Source organism: Hemicordylus capensis, chromosome 5 (assembly GCF_027244095.1).
Source record: "Hemicordylus capensis ecotype Gifberg chromosome 5, rHemCap1.1.pri, whole genome shotgun sequence".
NCBI classification, from domain to species: Eukaryota; Metazoa; Chordata; class Lepidosauria; order Squamata; family Cordylidae; genus Hemicordylus; species Hemicordylus capensis.
This window is the reverse complement of record NC_069661.1, coordinates 252,006,833-252,023,880: the sequence shown is the minus strand read 5'-3', so window position 1 is coordinate 252,023,880 and position 17,048 is coordinate 252,006,833. Positions and strand designations below refer to the sequence as shown.

At 48.9% G+C, this 17,048-nt stretch overlaps 2 protein-coding genes across 10 annotated transcripts in view; one reads left to right on the top strand and one right to left on the bottom strand.

Annotated features, from left to right (window-relative positions):
- PODXL (podocalyxin like) overlaps window positions 1-6,153 on the top strand; it is an 86,115-nt gene extending 79,962 nt beyond the window's left edge. For 3 of the 4 annotated variants that reach the window (XM_053254838.1, XM_053254841.1, XM_053254840.1), the window contains exon 8: window positions 1,181-6,153. In XM_053254838.1, coding sequence (XP_053110813.1) covers window positions 1,181-1,375 — 195 coding nt within the window. In that variant the 3' untranslated portion in view covers window positions 1,376-6,153. The remainder of the gene's footprint in view (window positions 1-1,180) is intronic. The other variant, XM_053254839.1, reaches the window with a different exon arrangement.
- A 1,311-nt stretch (window positions 6,154-7,464) lies between these two features.
- The window catches only part of MKLN1 (muskelin 1), a 165,785-nt gene continuing 156,201 nt past the window's right edge, over window positions 7,465-17,048 (bottom strand). For all 6 annotated transcript variants that reach the window (XM_053254258.1, XM_053254260.1, XM_053254257.1 and 3 more), the window contains one exon: window positions 7,465-15,802. In XM_053254258.1, coding sequence (XP_053110233.1) covers window positions 15,681-15,802 — 122 coding nt within the window. In that variant the 3' untranslated portion in view covers window positions 7,465-15,680. The remainder of the gene's footprint in view (window positions 15,803-17,048) is intronic.

Below are 17,048 nucleotides of genomic sequence, written 5' to 3'. Positions count from 1 at the left end.
GGTTACTGACACTGCCGCGCCCCTTGGGAGAACCACCTTTCCCAAAGGCCACTAAGGCCAATGCAGCTTGCCAGCTGGCCAGGAGAAGAGAAGGGAAGGAGAGAGCCTTTTACTGCAGTTGGCATGTGGTCGCCTCTGGGGGATCAGTGAAGTAAAGTGTGGGATGAGGACTGGGTGCAAGCGAAGGGGAGGAATGGGCCAGACTGAATACAGATTGGCTTGGAACTGAATACAGATTGGCAAAGCCATGACTCTTGCGGAAACTGCTCAGATCATTTCCAAGCTAGTCCAATGTGAGCCAAAAGTGTTGGTGCGCCCATCCCTCAGCAACCTTGATGAAACCTCTAGATTGGGGGTCTCTAACTGCAGCCTTTCACCTTCTCTTGGATTACAACTCCCATCATCCCCAGAGCCAGCAGCCAGGGATGATATCAGTTGTGAGCCAACACCTGGAGGAAGGCTCTGTTTGAAACCCCTGCCCTAGATTCAGAGACAGTGGGGCTCCCAGCTGCTGAGGCTGAGCAAGAAAGGAAGACTGTCCACCTTGGGCTGCTGAGACCTCCTAACCAGGGCACCTGACTTGTCTAGACTGACCCTTGGACTGAATGAATCAGCTGGGCTCTACTTGTGTTCTTGTGCTTGGGAATGTGGAACTTGGAGGGAATCGAAGGTTTTGCCCATAGAGGAGGTTTTGCCCAGGGAGAAGAGCTGGACTTGTGGCAGAGAGCATGAATTGCCCCCTTTGCGAAGTAGGCAATTGTTTTGCATTTGAATGAGTGACTACGCATGAGTGCTGTCTACCTGGAGATGCCAGCGAGTGAACCTGGGGGTGTAACTCTGTGGTAGAGCCTCTGCTTGCATGCAGAAGGTCTCAAGTAGCATCTCCCTGGCAGCATCTCCAGGTGGGGTTGGGAGAGACTCCTGCCTGCAACCTTGGAGAACTTCTGCCAGTCAGTGTAGATGATACTGAGCCAGATGGACCAATGCTCTGGCCCAGTGTAAGGCAGCTTCCCATGTTCCTACATCAGCCAGTTTTCCCATGGGAGGGTCCACCAGCAATGTCTACCGCGACCAGCTTGTAAAAGCCAAACCTGTGAGGAGAATGTAGCTCTCTCCTTTCAGTCCCTGTTGTACATCTTCCCTCCCCCCCCCCCCCACCCACCCTCTCCCCTTTCTACAGCAGCGTCTGACAGAAGAGCTTCAAACGATGGAGAATGGCTATCACGACAACCCGACCCTGGAGGTGATGGAGACCACATCAGAAATGCAGGAGAAAAAAGTCAAGCTGAACGGGGAGCTTGGAGACAGCTGGATCGTCCCCATGGCCAACCTAACGAAAGAGGAGCTGGAGGAGGAAGAGGACACACACTTATAATTCACAGAGAGAAAGAGAGAGGAGGGGGAAGGAACTTCCTACTAAGCAAAAATTGTAGCCACAAGTGCCGACCTGGAAAGGAAGCATCGCAATTGCACGAGGAGCAGAGGGATTTAAGATGAGCACCCGTGTGGCCAACCTTGTTTGTGGAAAAATCCCATCGGCTTTCTAAGCAAAGTTGTATGTATATACAGTATATATATATAGATCTATTTTTAAGACAGTGCCTCCTATTTAAACATTGGTTAGGATAGACAGAAGAGTTCAGCGTTAGGCAATCCATACAAGAGACAGGGAAAAGGGCTTTTTTTCCAGACACAAAAGGGACAGCAAGCCCAGGGCTGGGTGCCTGGGATACAATCGGCTCCTGCCTCCTCGGAAAGCTCTTCTGCAGCTTTTGTTGGTTGTCATGTGGAGCAAACGGTTAGGTCTGAAGGCTGCGGAGAATGAGCTGGGAGTGCCTGACGGCGTGTTAGGAGAAGACAGAGGGAGCTTGAAGGGAAATACGGGGGTGGGTATGGGGCAGGATTGGTGCCACTCTCCATGTCTTTGCCTCCCCATGGTTAGCAGAAGCAGGATCTATTATGCAAAACCAAACCAAATATGCAAATAGTTGTGATGCGATCGGTCAGGGCAGGGAATTTGAATGACTCTTGGGTAACAGCAGGACACTTTTGGCCCCACACTATAGGAAAGGCAGGCCATGGGCGACATACAGGTTTAGTACAGGCTGCTCCTTCCTCTTGTCCTTCAGGCCTCCTCGTCGGAGCACAAGCAGCTGCCTTCTACTGAGCCAGATTGTTGCTCCAGCTAGGCCAGTATTGTCTAGGGGGCGGGTGGGTGGGCAGTTGCTCCTTTAAGGGCAACACAGCCCTCCTGGGAGGCATGCACAGAGTGCTGGGAAGCAGCATAGCCCCAGCCCCGGCCCCCAGCTCTTTCCTCCTGGAGCTCTGAGAGAGAGGCAAGCACTCTCTTAAAAGCCCCACACACACACACACACACACACCAGCACTGTGCAGAGGTCAGCCACAGTGGGAAATGGCTCTCACATGGCAGGCTTTTTGCCCAAGTGGCCTGTGCTTGAAAAATACTGAAGAGCACTGAGCTATTGCAATGCTGTCATTCCACACAGCACAGGCACTCTCTGGGTTTTTGTTTGGTTTTAGTAAAAGGGAAATCTGCTCCAGAGGCATCCCCAACTAAAACATAGCCCCATTTAATTGTTTGTAGCAGGGATTCTCAAACTTGGGGCCCCAGGTGTTGGACTACAAACCCCATCATCCCCAGCCATAGTAGCCAAATGCTGGAGATGGTGGGACTTGTAGTCCAACATCATCAAAGTTTGAAAACTCCTGGTTTGTAGCAAAAATCACTCCTCGAGTAAAGCGATTGGTGCCTCTTAGGGGAACAAAATCAAATGCAGCTCTGAAATCCAGCCAGTGGGCTGCCCCCTACTGGTACCCGTTTCAACAGAATTTACCTATACAGTTATGTAACATGGGGTGTTTTTCTTGAGAAAGCTCATGTGGACCAGCTGAGAGACCACCTCCCTCCCTGAGCTACAGGTTGCACCAATGAACTGCTTGCATTTAATGTTTTTAAAATTTGTGTTTCCCAGAGAGCTGCCCCACACAGGTCAGAAATCCAAGCTGCTTTTGAACAGAGGGGCATCCAAAAAAGAATTTATTGCCCTGAGAGTCTGTCCTCCAAAGAAGAAAACAAGCAAAATTTATCACTGGGCGGCCCATCCTTGGCAACCCTCATGCAGCTTATTTAGCTCCTGGCCAAATAGCACTGCATTTAACGCTGCATTTGAGAGTCAACCACAGGGCCTGAAAACAAGCCAAAATTCTGGGGATTCCTCAGATTCCACAATGAAGAATCTCATTTTACAAGAGCAACTCAGTAACCCTCTTTGGACATTATAGCATACGACTCCAGATCTGTGCAGCACACTTGGTTACAGCGGGGAAGAGAGGGAAGGAAGTTCCATCACCCCTTGTGCCCAACAGACACGCTTAGGGCACCGTTCATCTGAAGGGGGTGCCATCGTCAGCATGATTGCGGCAAATCTGCGAGTTGCAACCTGGATCCAATCAGATTGCAGCTTACCGATTTGCCACCATCACACTTAGTGTCGTCCCCTTCAGACGAACAGCACCGTAACCATGATCATTGGCACAAGGGGGTGATTGACAGTGGGGTGGCCTCTCTTCCTCCCTGCTTGTGGCCGCCGTAACCACCAGTGCCCGGGGTGCTCATAATGTCTGAAGAGGGCTAGTGTTGCTTTAAAAAAATGTAAATATTACAGCTATAGGTGTGGCAATGTTTCATGCATCTTACTGCTACCCCAACTGCTGTGAGGAATTATTAGAGGGTGAGGAGAGACTTACAAAACAACTTTACTTCACTATGTCAAGGAAAGGGAATTTGTCCTTAAGACAGGAGTTCTCAGACTTGGGCTGTTCTCAGATGCTGCTGGATTAGAACTCTCACCATTCCCAGCTCCAGAGGCCTTTGGCCAGTGGGACTGGGGATGGTGGGAGTTGTAGTCCAATGCCTGGAGATCCAAGTTTGAGAACCATTGCCTTAAGCAATGAGAAACAGTAGGACATTTCAGCAGGATATTTTTGCAAAGGGATTGGCTGACTTCTGGAACTGCCCCAGACACTTAAAGCAGTTCTGAGTCTTTTGCAGGAGGATGTAGCTCTTGCTGCAGAGGAAATGAACCATGCAAGCAGCATTTTTCATCAGAAGAGATGCTTGCTCGACATATGCAAAGCCTGAAGTGCAATGGCACAAGCAGGCAGTCCTGTGGCTGGGCATCCATTGCCATTGTCTGTCTCTCTCCTTGTACATGTTACACAGGAAGGTGTGTTGAGAACTTATCACGCCTGCCAAGAAAAATAATTTGAGGGGAAACTGCTGAAAGAGAGTTCATCCCAGTCCCATTCAGAACAGGAAGATGAAGGATGTGATAAGCGCACCAAAGTTCTATTAATAAAGGACACCGTGATGGCCTTTGATGAAATCAGCCTCTCCATCTTTCCCCTCCTAGAGGCTTCGAGAAAAGATAACTAGATGGGTATATTTCTAGATACTGTTTTTTAATGACAGATTTATGGGAGCTATTCAAATTACAAAAATATAGACCTTAGGGCAGAGAACGGTTGAGCTCTCCCACAAAAACCAGCACATACTTAACCCATCATTTCAAGAGGATTCCCAAACCCATGCATTAGCAAAGTCATAAATTTTCAAGTAGTTCAAACAACAGCAACTGCCACACTGGTTCTCAGGGATTGGAGACACATGTTTAAGAATGCCTTGATTGGCATGGCCGAGTTTGGGGTAGGAGTAGGGAAGCTTTCAGATCCCACCGAGGTCCATGCCTCCATCCTCCTCCTCCTCCAATACAAGTTGTTCCGATAAAAAAATTTCTAATTATGATATTCCTTGTAAAATTGCCTTTTTATACACTGCATAAATAGTTCAGCATGATATTTTCCACCAAGTATTAATAAATATACTAGAGCATGGCTGTACAAAACTGGCCACAGTGATTTAGAGAGCCAGCGAGCAGTATAGAAAAATGGTCACTGGATAAAGCAAAAGTCTAGCTTAGAGACTGGCTTGCAGTGTCCAAGTTTGACCTCTTAAGGCAGGATTAGGCAACCTTGGTTGACCAGCTGTTGCCAAACAATGACAGCTGGACAGCCAAGGTTGCCCACCCCTGTACTCACTGCTACCCTTCTGACTCTCAAAATAGCCCTGATCTCAAACAACCCGCCCACACCAGGATGAGCGTCAAGTCACTTTCCACCAATGAATGGCCAAAAAAGCAGTTTAACCCCATCCCCTGCAGACCGGAGAAGTTTTCCCCTATGATGCACGGCCAATCATTTAGAAGGCTGGGATGAGAAACCCACATGATCGACTATTCAATCAGGCTAGTTATTCTGGGTTGCTCTGCTCTTTTTTTGGAAGTGATGTCACTGTAAAGCAGTGGGGAGCTAAACAGTGCAAAGCAGACAGGATTGGCTAAAAACAGCGCTTTAGAATGGAAATAGGAACGGTGGGAAAATCCCACCCTGTGTTGTGCCAAAATGTTCTCTCTGCCTAAACTAAGTTTAGCTTTATATATAAACTATAAGAGGTAAACTTCTGGTGAAGACCTTGAACCAAACCATCACGTACACAAAGTCTTCACAATCCTAATGGAAAATGTGGATTTAATGGCCCATTTGACATGATGCTCCCTAGGGGCTAGAAACTTGGGAGCATTGCCAACGCAATTCAAAGGCCTGCAATTTTTATTGCTGTTGCTGCAGTTTATGATTTCTGCAGTGTTCAAAGGGCTTCGGAGTTCTTGTATCATTTATTATTACAACCACACCATGAAATGGGCTGAGACACTTTGAGGCCAGGCCACGATCTTTACAGTGGGAATTAGAATCTGGGTCTCTAACACCCAGAACATGCATGTTTCCCAATGCACCACACTGGTTCTCCAAGTGAATGTGTTTGTATAATCTGAATGGACTGTGGAGGGAGTAGAGCCCCTTCTGACTGCAATATGGCAACACTGACTGCTACTCTTAAGATTGTACAGCTTCTTCAGCATGCACTGTACAGCAAGGTTTTTTGCGCTGAAGCAGGAGTCTGATATACACTGGAATTTTAAAAGAGAAACTGGACTGTAAAGATTATTGTTGCATTTTCCTACAAAGTATATTTTGAAGACATCCATTTCTGTCAATAAAAAGTTCTTTTGTGAAGTTGCTGATGTTTTTGCCCTGGTCATGCAATGAAAGAAAGAAAGAGACATGCCTCTCAGCTTCCAGCATTTAAACCAGTTCGGTTACTGGATCTGCTTCCAGAATGAGCAAGTTTGCATCTCAGCTGGCAACTACCATGGCTTTGATCCCAAGAGCTTTCCTTTCTGCACGGGCCTTGCGCACAACTCAAGCCCTGGCAGTTGGTCAGCTGCATACAGGATTTCTCAGCCAGCTGGGCAGACACAGAAAAGGGCAACCCAGATGGACCCAAGGCAGGAGCTCCTTTCCTAGGAGGAAAGCAAAAGCATTTTGCTCAGGGGTGGGCAAACCTGGCCCCCCGGCTACTGTTGAACTACTACTCCCCTCTTCCCCAGATGGGAGCAGCTGGAGGACCGGGTTTGCCCAACCCGGCTGAGCCCTATCCTCATGTCACGTTCAAGGCACGTACAAGCTGTGCACCATGCATACTTCAGGGGGCCTGTGCCCAGGCTCACTTCTAAAATGAATGCAGGCATGCACATTCACATAAACAGATGCACATGTGGACAGACATCTGTATACACATACATGTCTGAACAGGGCTTTTGAGGCTAATTCAGAAAACAAAAGGGGGAAGTAGGCATATGGTAGAGATTTAGAACGTTATGCATGGGTTGGAGAACACGACAAATAAACGTACAATTTATCCTCCAATTTCTAATGCCTTTCCCTGGGTGGTCACTAGGAGGAGTTTCTTCCTTGAGCAGACAAGGAACGTGTGTGTGTGGGGGGGGGGGTCAACCCAATTTGAAGTAGTGTTTTTGTCTGCCCAAACACCACTGCCAGATGTAAAAGAAAAAGAAAATTTAACACTTCACATAACACAAGGTATAGGATTTACAATCATGAAATGTAGCAGTGAGCACAAGCTTAGATAGAGGATTCGGCCAGTTCATGGAAAAGAGTAAGTCTTTATCAGTGGGTATTAGTCAGGATAGCTAAACAGAACCTCCATATCCAGAAGCAGTATACCTCTAAATCCACTTCGGAGAAGCTGGGAAGCAGAACGTCTGGTTGGCCACTTAGGGAATGCAGGATGCTGAACTAATGGCCTCATCCAGCAGAGCTGCTCTTACCTTTTCACACCTATGGAAGCCGGCTTCAGTGCCTTTGTGCCTCCTTGCTGGATTTGGGATGCTTGGTTTTTATATAAATACCAGATATAAATTAGGACCATACTCTTTAAAATCAAAACTTTTAAATATCACCATCTAAGCAGCAAAACCAAATTTTACTCTCAACAGTTGCCCCAACTAATTCTCAAAACAAAACTTGATATAGATTTGTTTTTATTAAGAAAAAAATGAACAAAATACATTCTCTCTCCGTATATACATTACATACAGCATAATTCTACATTGGTAATTGCTCTCATATCACTCCAAAGAAAGACATCCTCGCACACTTCAAGCCAGGCTCACAAATCACCATTTACCTTTGCCAAGACAAGAGGCCGAGAGGGAGAACACAAGGTGAAATTAATATCACGGGTCACAAAAGGAAACATTGGAAAACAGCAACAGCCTAAGCACAGCGTGGGAGGCTATGCGAAAACTGTCCTCAAGAGATGGGGATCTATGTGCACACGTGTGTCTCAGCTACAGAATTCCACCCACTCTTGAAAACGTGATGGTAGGATGAACTTCACTCCCTCTGTGGAAGGTTTCAAGTCAGTCACGCAAAACATCCGCAATCAACTGCAGTCCAGGTCTCACAAGAGCAGTCCAAAGGTCTGGCCACGGGGGTCACCCTCACCTCTGACCCGGCAGTGATCCAAATCACGAGGCAGCCTGCCTCAGGAGGTAGATTCTGAGGACAATTACGGGCAACAGAGGAGACGACGGACAGGTCTCCACTCACGGGGGCACATAATATACTGGGCATTCTCCTGCACAAGCTCTGCTAAGATCAAGAGGAGCTGCACTTTTCAATGGAGGTTAGCACAGGAGCAACCCCAATCTCCAGGGCAGGGGTTCTCAAACTTGGGTCCCCATGCGTTGAACTACAACTCCCATCACCCCCTGACACAACAGCCATGGATGGGAGTTGTAGTCCAGCAATATCTGGGAGCCCAAGCAGTGTTCCCTATAACAGGGGTTCCCAGATGTTTTTGACTACAATTCTCAAAATCCTTGACCAAAAGCCATTGCAGCTGGGGATTCTGGGAGCTGTAGTCAACGACATCTGGAAATCCCTGTTACAGGGAACACTAGGCCCAAGTCTGATTATCCCTGTCCTCGGGTGGTGGGATTTCTACTCATTTCTACTTAACATTTGCAGAGAAGGGGCTGGTTGTTTTTTTGTCTGTAGTGCCAAAAAGTCTTGGGCCAACCACGCCTCTGATCCAAAACAATTCCCCCAGTTCTCGTCATCTTCCTCTGCTTTACACACACCAGAGACGGCCCTTGCCCACCCCTGGTGGGCTCAAGCTCAGGTTCAGTAGCAAGGTGGAGCTGTGTGTAGGGCAGGACTCCTTCTCAAAAGGCCCAGACACTGCACCCCAGGTTTGGGGGCACATCTTCCTGCAGCACCCCCTGTCCTTAAACCCCTGGTGGCAAGGGATCAAGATGACCAAGTAAATCAGCTATTGGGTACCAAAAAGGGCACAGAGAGCCGATGCGTTCTCCAAAAAGGAGCACTGGTTACTCACCGTGTAGGCTTCTTGCTGCTGGATTTGAGGACATATGGGTTATCCTTCCCACAAGATCCAGTAGGCAGGACTATGTAAATGATGAGACGGAGAAGGAGCACCCCACTCAGTTCTCGCCCCCTGGGGTGGGGGTCTGCAGAGTCATACCCTAAAACGGCTGAGGAATTGGATGAGAGGCCTTGAAGCCCCCTGGCTTTACTCCGTTTCCTGGACCTTTTCATCTTTATATTTCTTTAGGACTTCCTATGCTTAAGAGGAGGAGGCGGTGGTGGTGGCCCTGGGCCCGGCCCTTTCTAGATCTCTTAGATTGTTTGCGCTGGTGGAGCAACTTACCTATTATCCCCTGGAGCCAAGCTTGCCAGGCTGGTGGGACCTCCAAGGAGAGAGGAGGTATAGGGGCATTTGGCAGGGTGGATTGGTTGGGAAGGACAGGAGGGAGGGAGTCAGAGAAGGCCCAGATCTCACCGGTACTGCTGGCAGATCAAGTATCTTGTCCGACTCCCAGCAGGGGAAGCTGCCATATACTGAGTCAGAGCACTAGTCTTTCTAGCTCAGCATTGTCTTCACAGACTGGCAGCGGCTTCTCCAAGGCTGCAGGCAGGAATCTCTCTCAGCCCTCTCTTGGAGATGCTGCCAGGGAGGGAATGTGGAACCTAGATGCTCTTCCCAGAGTGGCTCCATCCCCTGAGGGGAATCTCTTGCAGTGCTCACACTTCTAGCCTCCCTTTCGTATGCAACCAGGGCGGACCTTGCTTAGCTAAGGGGTCATGTCATGCTTGCTACCACAAGACCAGCTCTCCTATCTCCTCGGATGCAGGGCTAGAAGAACTGGGTGGGGTTCTCTCTCCCAGGTTCTTAAAATGCTTGATAATTTCCATAGTCCTGCCTACTGGAGTACAAGGGATGTCCTCATCCAGCAGCCCAGAAGGTATATCTACATGACAAACAGAAATGCCGGTCCACATGCTGGCCTAAGTCATTGCTTTGCTCCTCCATGGGGGCTTCCCCTTCAAGAAGCAGCCCTCATGAAAAGCCCATCCTCAAGCTGCGAGGAAGGGTTTAAGGGAAAGGGGGCTGCAGTGGAATGGCATTTTTGACCCCAGGTTTCATCTTCCAAATTTCCCCGGGAGAAGGAAGGACTATTAAACCAGTTTAAGAATGTGGTACAGATACAGCCCGTGTCTCGTGTGGTCAATTCCCTTGAACAAAACAAAAGGCAACATTTCCCAATCTAGGCACTCCAATATATTAGCATCAATATCAATAAAGGATGGGTTCACTGAAGAAGAAGCAGCAGCAGCTATGCCAGAATGAGCCAGAACCTGTGACATTTTAGAAAGGGCAGAACAATGCATCAACAAGAGATCCCAATCTCACCAGATCTAGTGGGCAAAACCCCAAATGTCTAAATATTTTGTGAGACAGCCAATGGCTATTACCAGAAAGTACAACCAATTTATCAACAAATGGTCCAGTTCAGTCCGGATCGAAGTTACCAATGCAGCACACAGCTAGGCTTTCATCTTTAAACTAATCTTGGCTTCTTCTAAAGCTTATCATCAGATGCCAAAGGAAAATATTATCCTCCCTTACTAAAGAGCGGGGGGGGGGCAGTCCAAGCCCCTCCTTCAACAAGGTGCACATCAGAAAGTGCAAGATTTTTTAATGGGCAGCCAAAATATTGCCAGTTCTGTAGTCCTCATCAATCTTTCAGCTGAACCTTATGGAAAAATCAAAATGAGGTGCTCGAATGAGATTTCAGCATCTTCCTGGTTTTTGTTAAAATGTTCTTTGTGTCCGCATGCCCTTTGTTAGGTTTCCCTCCACTCCACTTCCTGGTATCCCTCCTTCATTTCCTGTCCTCTGCAAGCCAATGTGTGTCGTGTCCCTAGACCTCCCAACAGTTTCCCCACTAGATCTCCCAACAGTTGCGCTCATTGTCGACAATGCCTGACTCCTTCCCCACAACATTTAGAACAGTGAACATGGTGACATCACAGGTGTTCAGCCAATGTCAGGGTAACGCTGGTAACATACAAGCATCAGCCCAAAGACAAGAGTGTAGCTCAAGTCTGAACCCAAGGCTCCTTTGCCTCAGTATTTCCGCCTTCATCCCAACAGAGAACCTCCAAGCTACATAAGGCTTTCGGGATGGATTCTTGGTGGCTGGGTAATCATCTAAGACAGGGGCTCTCATACCTGGGTCCCCAGATGGTGCTGGGACTACAACTTCCATCATCCCTAGCCACAGCAGCCTTGACAAGGCTAGAGGCAGCATAAGCACCAGCCTCCTCTCCCTCCCACCCGGCAAGTAAGAGACTATCCTGGATCCAACCCAGACCCCTGTGGATGCATGAGTGAAGCATTTAAGATGGGCTTTTTTTACCACAGGCATTTGACTGGAGCACTTGAAGACGGCTTAATTTCTGAGACTCAAACTGCTGTCGAATGCCTTCATGGCAACTCCATACCTCCAACTGTGTCTTGATTCGGGAGACAGGGGGAGGGAGGGAACACCTTTGTTTTTTTAGGCAGGACATAGGCTGGTTGCAGGAGGTTAGGCTTAATGCTCAAAGGAGTCCCCATTAAGATGCCAACCCAGAAGGGCTTTGACACTGAGGCACCAAAGGTTTCATGGAGCTGAGCATGTGTTAACAGGAGGTGTGTACTACCATCATAAATCCGAAGTGTATGTGCATTTGAACTGTATTGGGGAGCAAACATCAGGCAAATTCCTAAATCAGCTAATACCTCCCATTCCACAGGATCAAATATACAGGGAGTAAAAAAGGTGAACTGGTTTGGAAACAAGACATGCAAAGAATAAAAACATGGATTCATGCAATGCAAACAGATGCCAACTGGCTCTGTGGCCATCACCACAGGGGTGCAAAACACAAAAACCACCCTCATCTCAACTAGAACACAATTCTTTAAGCATCATCAAAGGAGCAATTGGGCAAGTCTTTCAGGTTCAATTAAAAGGGCCTATTTCCCCACTCTACCCGCGTGATACATATTCTCCACTTGCTGAAAACAGTTCTAAGAAAACCACACACACACACACACACACACACTCACTCGACAACTGCAAAGTTAATTTAAAATTAAAAATATCCTGGCATCACATAAAACAAGAAGCAATTCAGTTCTTTAAAGTTTGGCACTTAGCCACACAATTTCTCTGCGCCTTGTCAATCACCTCTCACCACAGTCCTCAGTTATTGTGCCACCAAATGTCAATCTCCATTGAATCCAAATTCTCAACATATTTATCTGGTTTTGCAACCAACCCCACCTTCTTCCACCACTGGGGCACTTCAGCAAATTACACTGTACCCCAAAATTTGCCCTCTAATAATATGACTGAAGCTATGAGAGAATGTATACGTGTTTGTGTGTGTGTACACGTGCACGCAGGCACACGCACACACACACTTTATCCATTTCCATGGGCGTTATACGTTATAATGTTCAACTGCTTAATTTATAAAACTAAGTAAGAAAGAAATTATGATGCTCTCTTATTTTCCACACTTTAGAATCCTAGCATGATTATCTGAGGGGGGGAAAGGTGCTCTGACCTCCCTAGGAGCTTTAAAAAAAAAAAAGGATCATGGAACAACTGCAAACTAAAGGAGAGAGAAAACAAACAGCAATGAAATGGCCACGTTTGAGGGCAAAGTGGGCGGTGGTGGTGGTGGTGACGGAATTCAGTTTTCCATGAGTAGGAAAGTTACGAAGGCTCAGGGAATGCTGGCTGGATCACACACCCAGAAATCCCTACAGACCAACTCCTTGAAGTACCTCACCATCACCAGTTCTGCTGACAAGATCCCTATGAAAAGGGAACACAGGAAGCTGCCCTATACTGAGTCAGACCATTGGTCTATCTAGCTCAGTATTGTCTTCACAGACTGGCAGCGGCTTCTCCAAGGCTGCAGGCAGGAATCTCTCTCAGCCCTATCTTGGGAGATGCTGCCGGGGAGGAAACTTGGAACCTTCTGCTCTTCCCAGAGTAGCTCTATCCCTTAAGGGGAATATCTTGCAGTGCTCACACTTCTAGTCTCCCATTCAAATGCAACCAGGGTGGGCCCTGCTTAGCTAAGGGGACAAGTCATGCTTGCTACCACAAGACCAGCTCTACCACAAGGGCTTAGTGTGGACACCCAGGCATCTACAGATCCACTGGCCAGCTTGCAGTGGGGAGTGCCCTCAGCCCTGCTAGTGGGGCAGGACACCCAGCACCACACAGCTCTGCTCCCCCGAGGAGGTCTCATCTCCACTGCCATTCTCAAGAAGGCAAGCCCCAGCAGGGATCCCTTTGGAGCAGCAGGAGAGGGCCCTGCTGTCCCTTCCCATCTTCAAGTCCCCGTGCAAATGGCCCAAGACCTGCTTGTCTCCTAAGCCCTCTGCCTGTGTGCCGGAAAGAATAGGAGGGAAGAGAGGAGATTGGTGGTGGGGCCGCAAGTTATGGGGCTGGCGAGTGAGCTAAGCCCAAACTGGTGGGTCCCTGTGGACAGCACTGGCCAGGCAACCACAGGCCACCTCGTCTGGCTCAACCTGCACTGAGGGTGTTCTCTTCTCAGCTCCCTCCACACCCTTCTGGGGCCTTGCCCCACAGGAACTGCAGCTGGGCAGGTGCGGGCAGATATGCCTCCAAGCCATCACACCCTTTGTCCTGAAAGCATCTCTCTACTAATCAGTTATCATCCCAGTGTGTCTGGGAACCTAGGAAGCTGCCTTTGACCAAGCCGGCCCCGTGGCCCACCTGCCTCAGTCCTGGCTGCACTGGCCGAGAGTGCCTCTCTACGGGGGTCTTCGGGGGTCTGGCCTGCCTGGAGATGCCGCCTGGGATTAAACCGGGGACCTCCGGCACTACGGCCCCATCCCAGTGGGAGAAGCTCTGCCCCTGAGCTGCAGCGCCATGAGGTGACTGCTCCGGGCAAGCCCCCTCAAGCCAGACACAAGACGACACCTCGGCGGCCAGGTCTGTAGCAGCAAGGAAGCAAAACCACCACCACTCCCAAACCACACAACCTCAGGGGGCGCCGGGGGGAGAGGGGGAGGAAGAACCGCCTGCTTTCAGGACACACACAGCCAGGTGAAGGTTCGTTTCAAAGGCACACCTGGATGGCTGTTTAAACAAGTCGGAACGCACACCTGATGCCTACATGGCCCCCCTCTGTCCACACAGCACTAGGACGACAGGCTAAGACGGAACTAGGACATCTGCACCGCCTGCTTGGACCAAGAGGTTCAATGGCGGCGGGGGGGCGGGGTGTGTGTTTCTCCTCTGCCATGCACACTCACCTCGTCAGCAGGGACACCTCCCGGTTAAATGCTCTGGTGCTACCCAGGAGTGGAAGGCTCCCTCGTGCAAGTAGCCCGTGGTGAAGGGGGTGCAGGGGTCTTTTAAAAGCAGCCAACCAGAGTCAATACACACTGCACACCCAAGCAGCAAGCTGCTGGCTTCAGCCCACAGCTTGTCACAACTGCTTCCCCTCACCAACGCCCCTGCGGGCCAACTTCAGCGGAGCTGCCAAGCAGCAGCAGCAGGGGCGGGGGGTGTCCAGAGGGGAAGCCCCCCCCCATTCCTCCATAAACCTTTATATGAGAGAGAAAGAGAGAATGGATATAAATGTGGGGCCACCTCAGTTGAAAGGGCAGGTAAAAGCAGGCACCACCGCTGCTGTGGCTCTGAATAGCGTCAAGGTCAACTCAGAACAGAGACAGCTCCGAAGAGGAGAGGGCAGGCATCTGGGGCAGCACCAACCAGGAGCGGGGCCGCCCGTTACATGTAAATGGATGCTACAAGACCACAGCCGATATTTCTCGTAAAGGAAAGCAACTCTGGGGAGGGAGCCATTTGGAGAGAGATAGCCATGCATGCGTGTCCTTAACCCTTCCTCTGCCTACCGGTTTTCTGTTTTCCACAAAGCTGCCTGTCACCTGCCAGGGCTCCCGACCCGTTTATTGCAACAATCATGAACCCAGAACCCCACAAGGGGGAAAGCGATATTCGGGAAAGGGCAGGATTTTCAGAATAAACGCAGTGGGTAGAGGAAGGGTTAAGTATGCATGCACACACACGTTCCTCCCTCCAAATTATGCCGCCGCCGCCACCACCACCAGCAACTTCTTCCTACAAGAAACAGGCATGGGATTTGTTGCACATGCTTGTATTTCAAGTGTAGCCCCCTCCTCAAGTACATTTCTATTCCTGCTTCTCAGCAAAACGCAAGTTGTGCACCAGAGGGCGCTAGCTTCTCAGAGTTGAGACGGCCACGAGCCTACTTTCTTTCAAATGGTCACACTGCAGTTACGAGAATTAAGTCAACATAGAGAGAGACGAACACACACAGACAGACAGGCACACACACGCACACCCCTCATGTATACCAGCATCTTGCTGCAGCCGAAAAACCAACACTGAGGGTAAAGCTAATATTGGAAAAGAAAGTGTTGGGACAAAATTACAACAAAGCCCCAAAAATAAGGCCCAAGCCCTTACTCTACCTCCCTATATTCTCCAAGTCTTCGGTTTGCACCCCAGGGGCCTGAGAATGATTAACTTGGATGACCACTTAATTGTTTTCTTTTTCTCAATATTCATTAACCTTTAAAAAGTCAAGGCTGAAAAATATATAATTATTTTCTGTTAGCTGTATGTCAATTACATTTATTAGCCTAATCCCATTTGGTATTTATCCATTAAGCCCCCTTTCAAATCCGGGTTACTCTAGTCCACCAGCCAATCAATGCACAAAAAAATTTAAAAAAAAATACTGAAAACAGAAAAAAAAAGTGTCCTTCCCCCTGTCCAGCAACGGCTCTGTCACAGCGTGATGAGGTCGACCAGGTTGCCTTTGGGAGGCGTCATGTTGTCAGGGAAGAAGTTCACTAAGGTATCAAAGAGCTGAGTTCGTTGGGCGTAGATGTGATCAACATCAGAAAACCCTGCAGATGGAGAAAGGAGAGAAGAGCCAAGACTTCAGCGGCTGTCCGGACATTTAGAAAAGAGCAAGAAAAGTCAAACTTTGCAATATAGGAGCTGCCTTCTACCGGGTGAGACCGTTGGTCCATCTAGCTCAGTATTGTCTACAGTGATTAGCAGTAGCTCTCTGAGGTCTCAAGCAGGGGTCTTTCCCAGCCCTACCTGGAAATGCTGGGGATTGAGCCAGGGGCCTTCTGCACGCAAAGTAGATGCTCTTCCACTGAGCTACAACCCATCCCAACAACAGCCCGAGGGGTATCAGTAGAGCTGCCATCAGGGGTTGAGATGTTGCCCACAGGCAAGACGTATTTGCATGCCCTCTCTCCTGCTGTTGCTCCCCTGCAACTGGTATTGAGAGGCATCGTGCCTCTGAGGCTGGAGGTGGCCCACAGCCACCAGACTAGTAGTCATTGATAGACCTGTCCATGAATCTATCTAAGCCCCTTTATTATTTACTACTACTACTACAACATCTACATTTATATCCCGCTCTTCCTCCAAGGAGCCCAGAGCAGTGTACTACATACTTAAGTTTCTCCTCACAACAACCCTGTGAAGTAGGTTAGGCTGAGAGAGAAGCGATTGGCCCAGAGTCACCCAGCAAGTCTCATGACTGAATGGGGATTTGAACTCAGGTCTCCCCAGACCTAGTCCAGCACTCTAACCACTACACCACACTGGCCATCCAAGCTGGTGGCCATCACCACATCCCATGGCAAGGAATTCCATAAATTAATTATGCGCTGTGTGAAAAAGTACTTCTGCTTGTCGGCCCTAAATTTCCCGACCTTCCATTTCATGGGATGTCCCCTAGTTCTAGTCTTGTGAGAGAGGGAGAAATTTTTTCTCTCTGTCTACCCTCTCCAAGCCATGCATAATTGTAAAAACTTCGATCATGTCTTCACTTAGTTGCCTATTTTCCAAGGTAAATAGCCCCAGATGCTGTAGCCTAGCCTCATAAGGAAGGTGCTTATGAGGAAGAGAGGTGATAGCAAGCATGACTTGTCCCCTTAGCTAAGCAGGGTCCACCCTGGTTGCATATAAAGGGAGACTAGAAGTGTGAGCACTGGAAGAGATTCCCCTCTGGGGATGGAGCGGCTCTGGGAAAAGCAGAAGGTTCCAAGCTCCCTCCTTGGCAGCACCGCCAAGATAGGGCTGAGAGAGACTCCTGCCTGCAACCTTGGAGAAGCCGCTGCCAGTCTGTGTAGA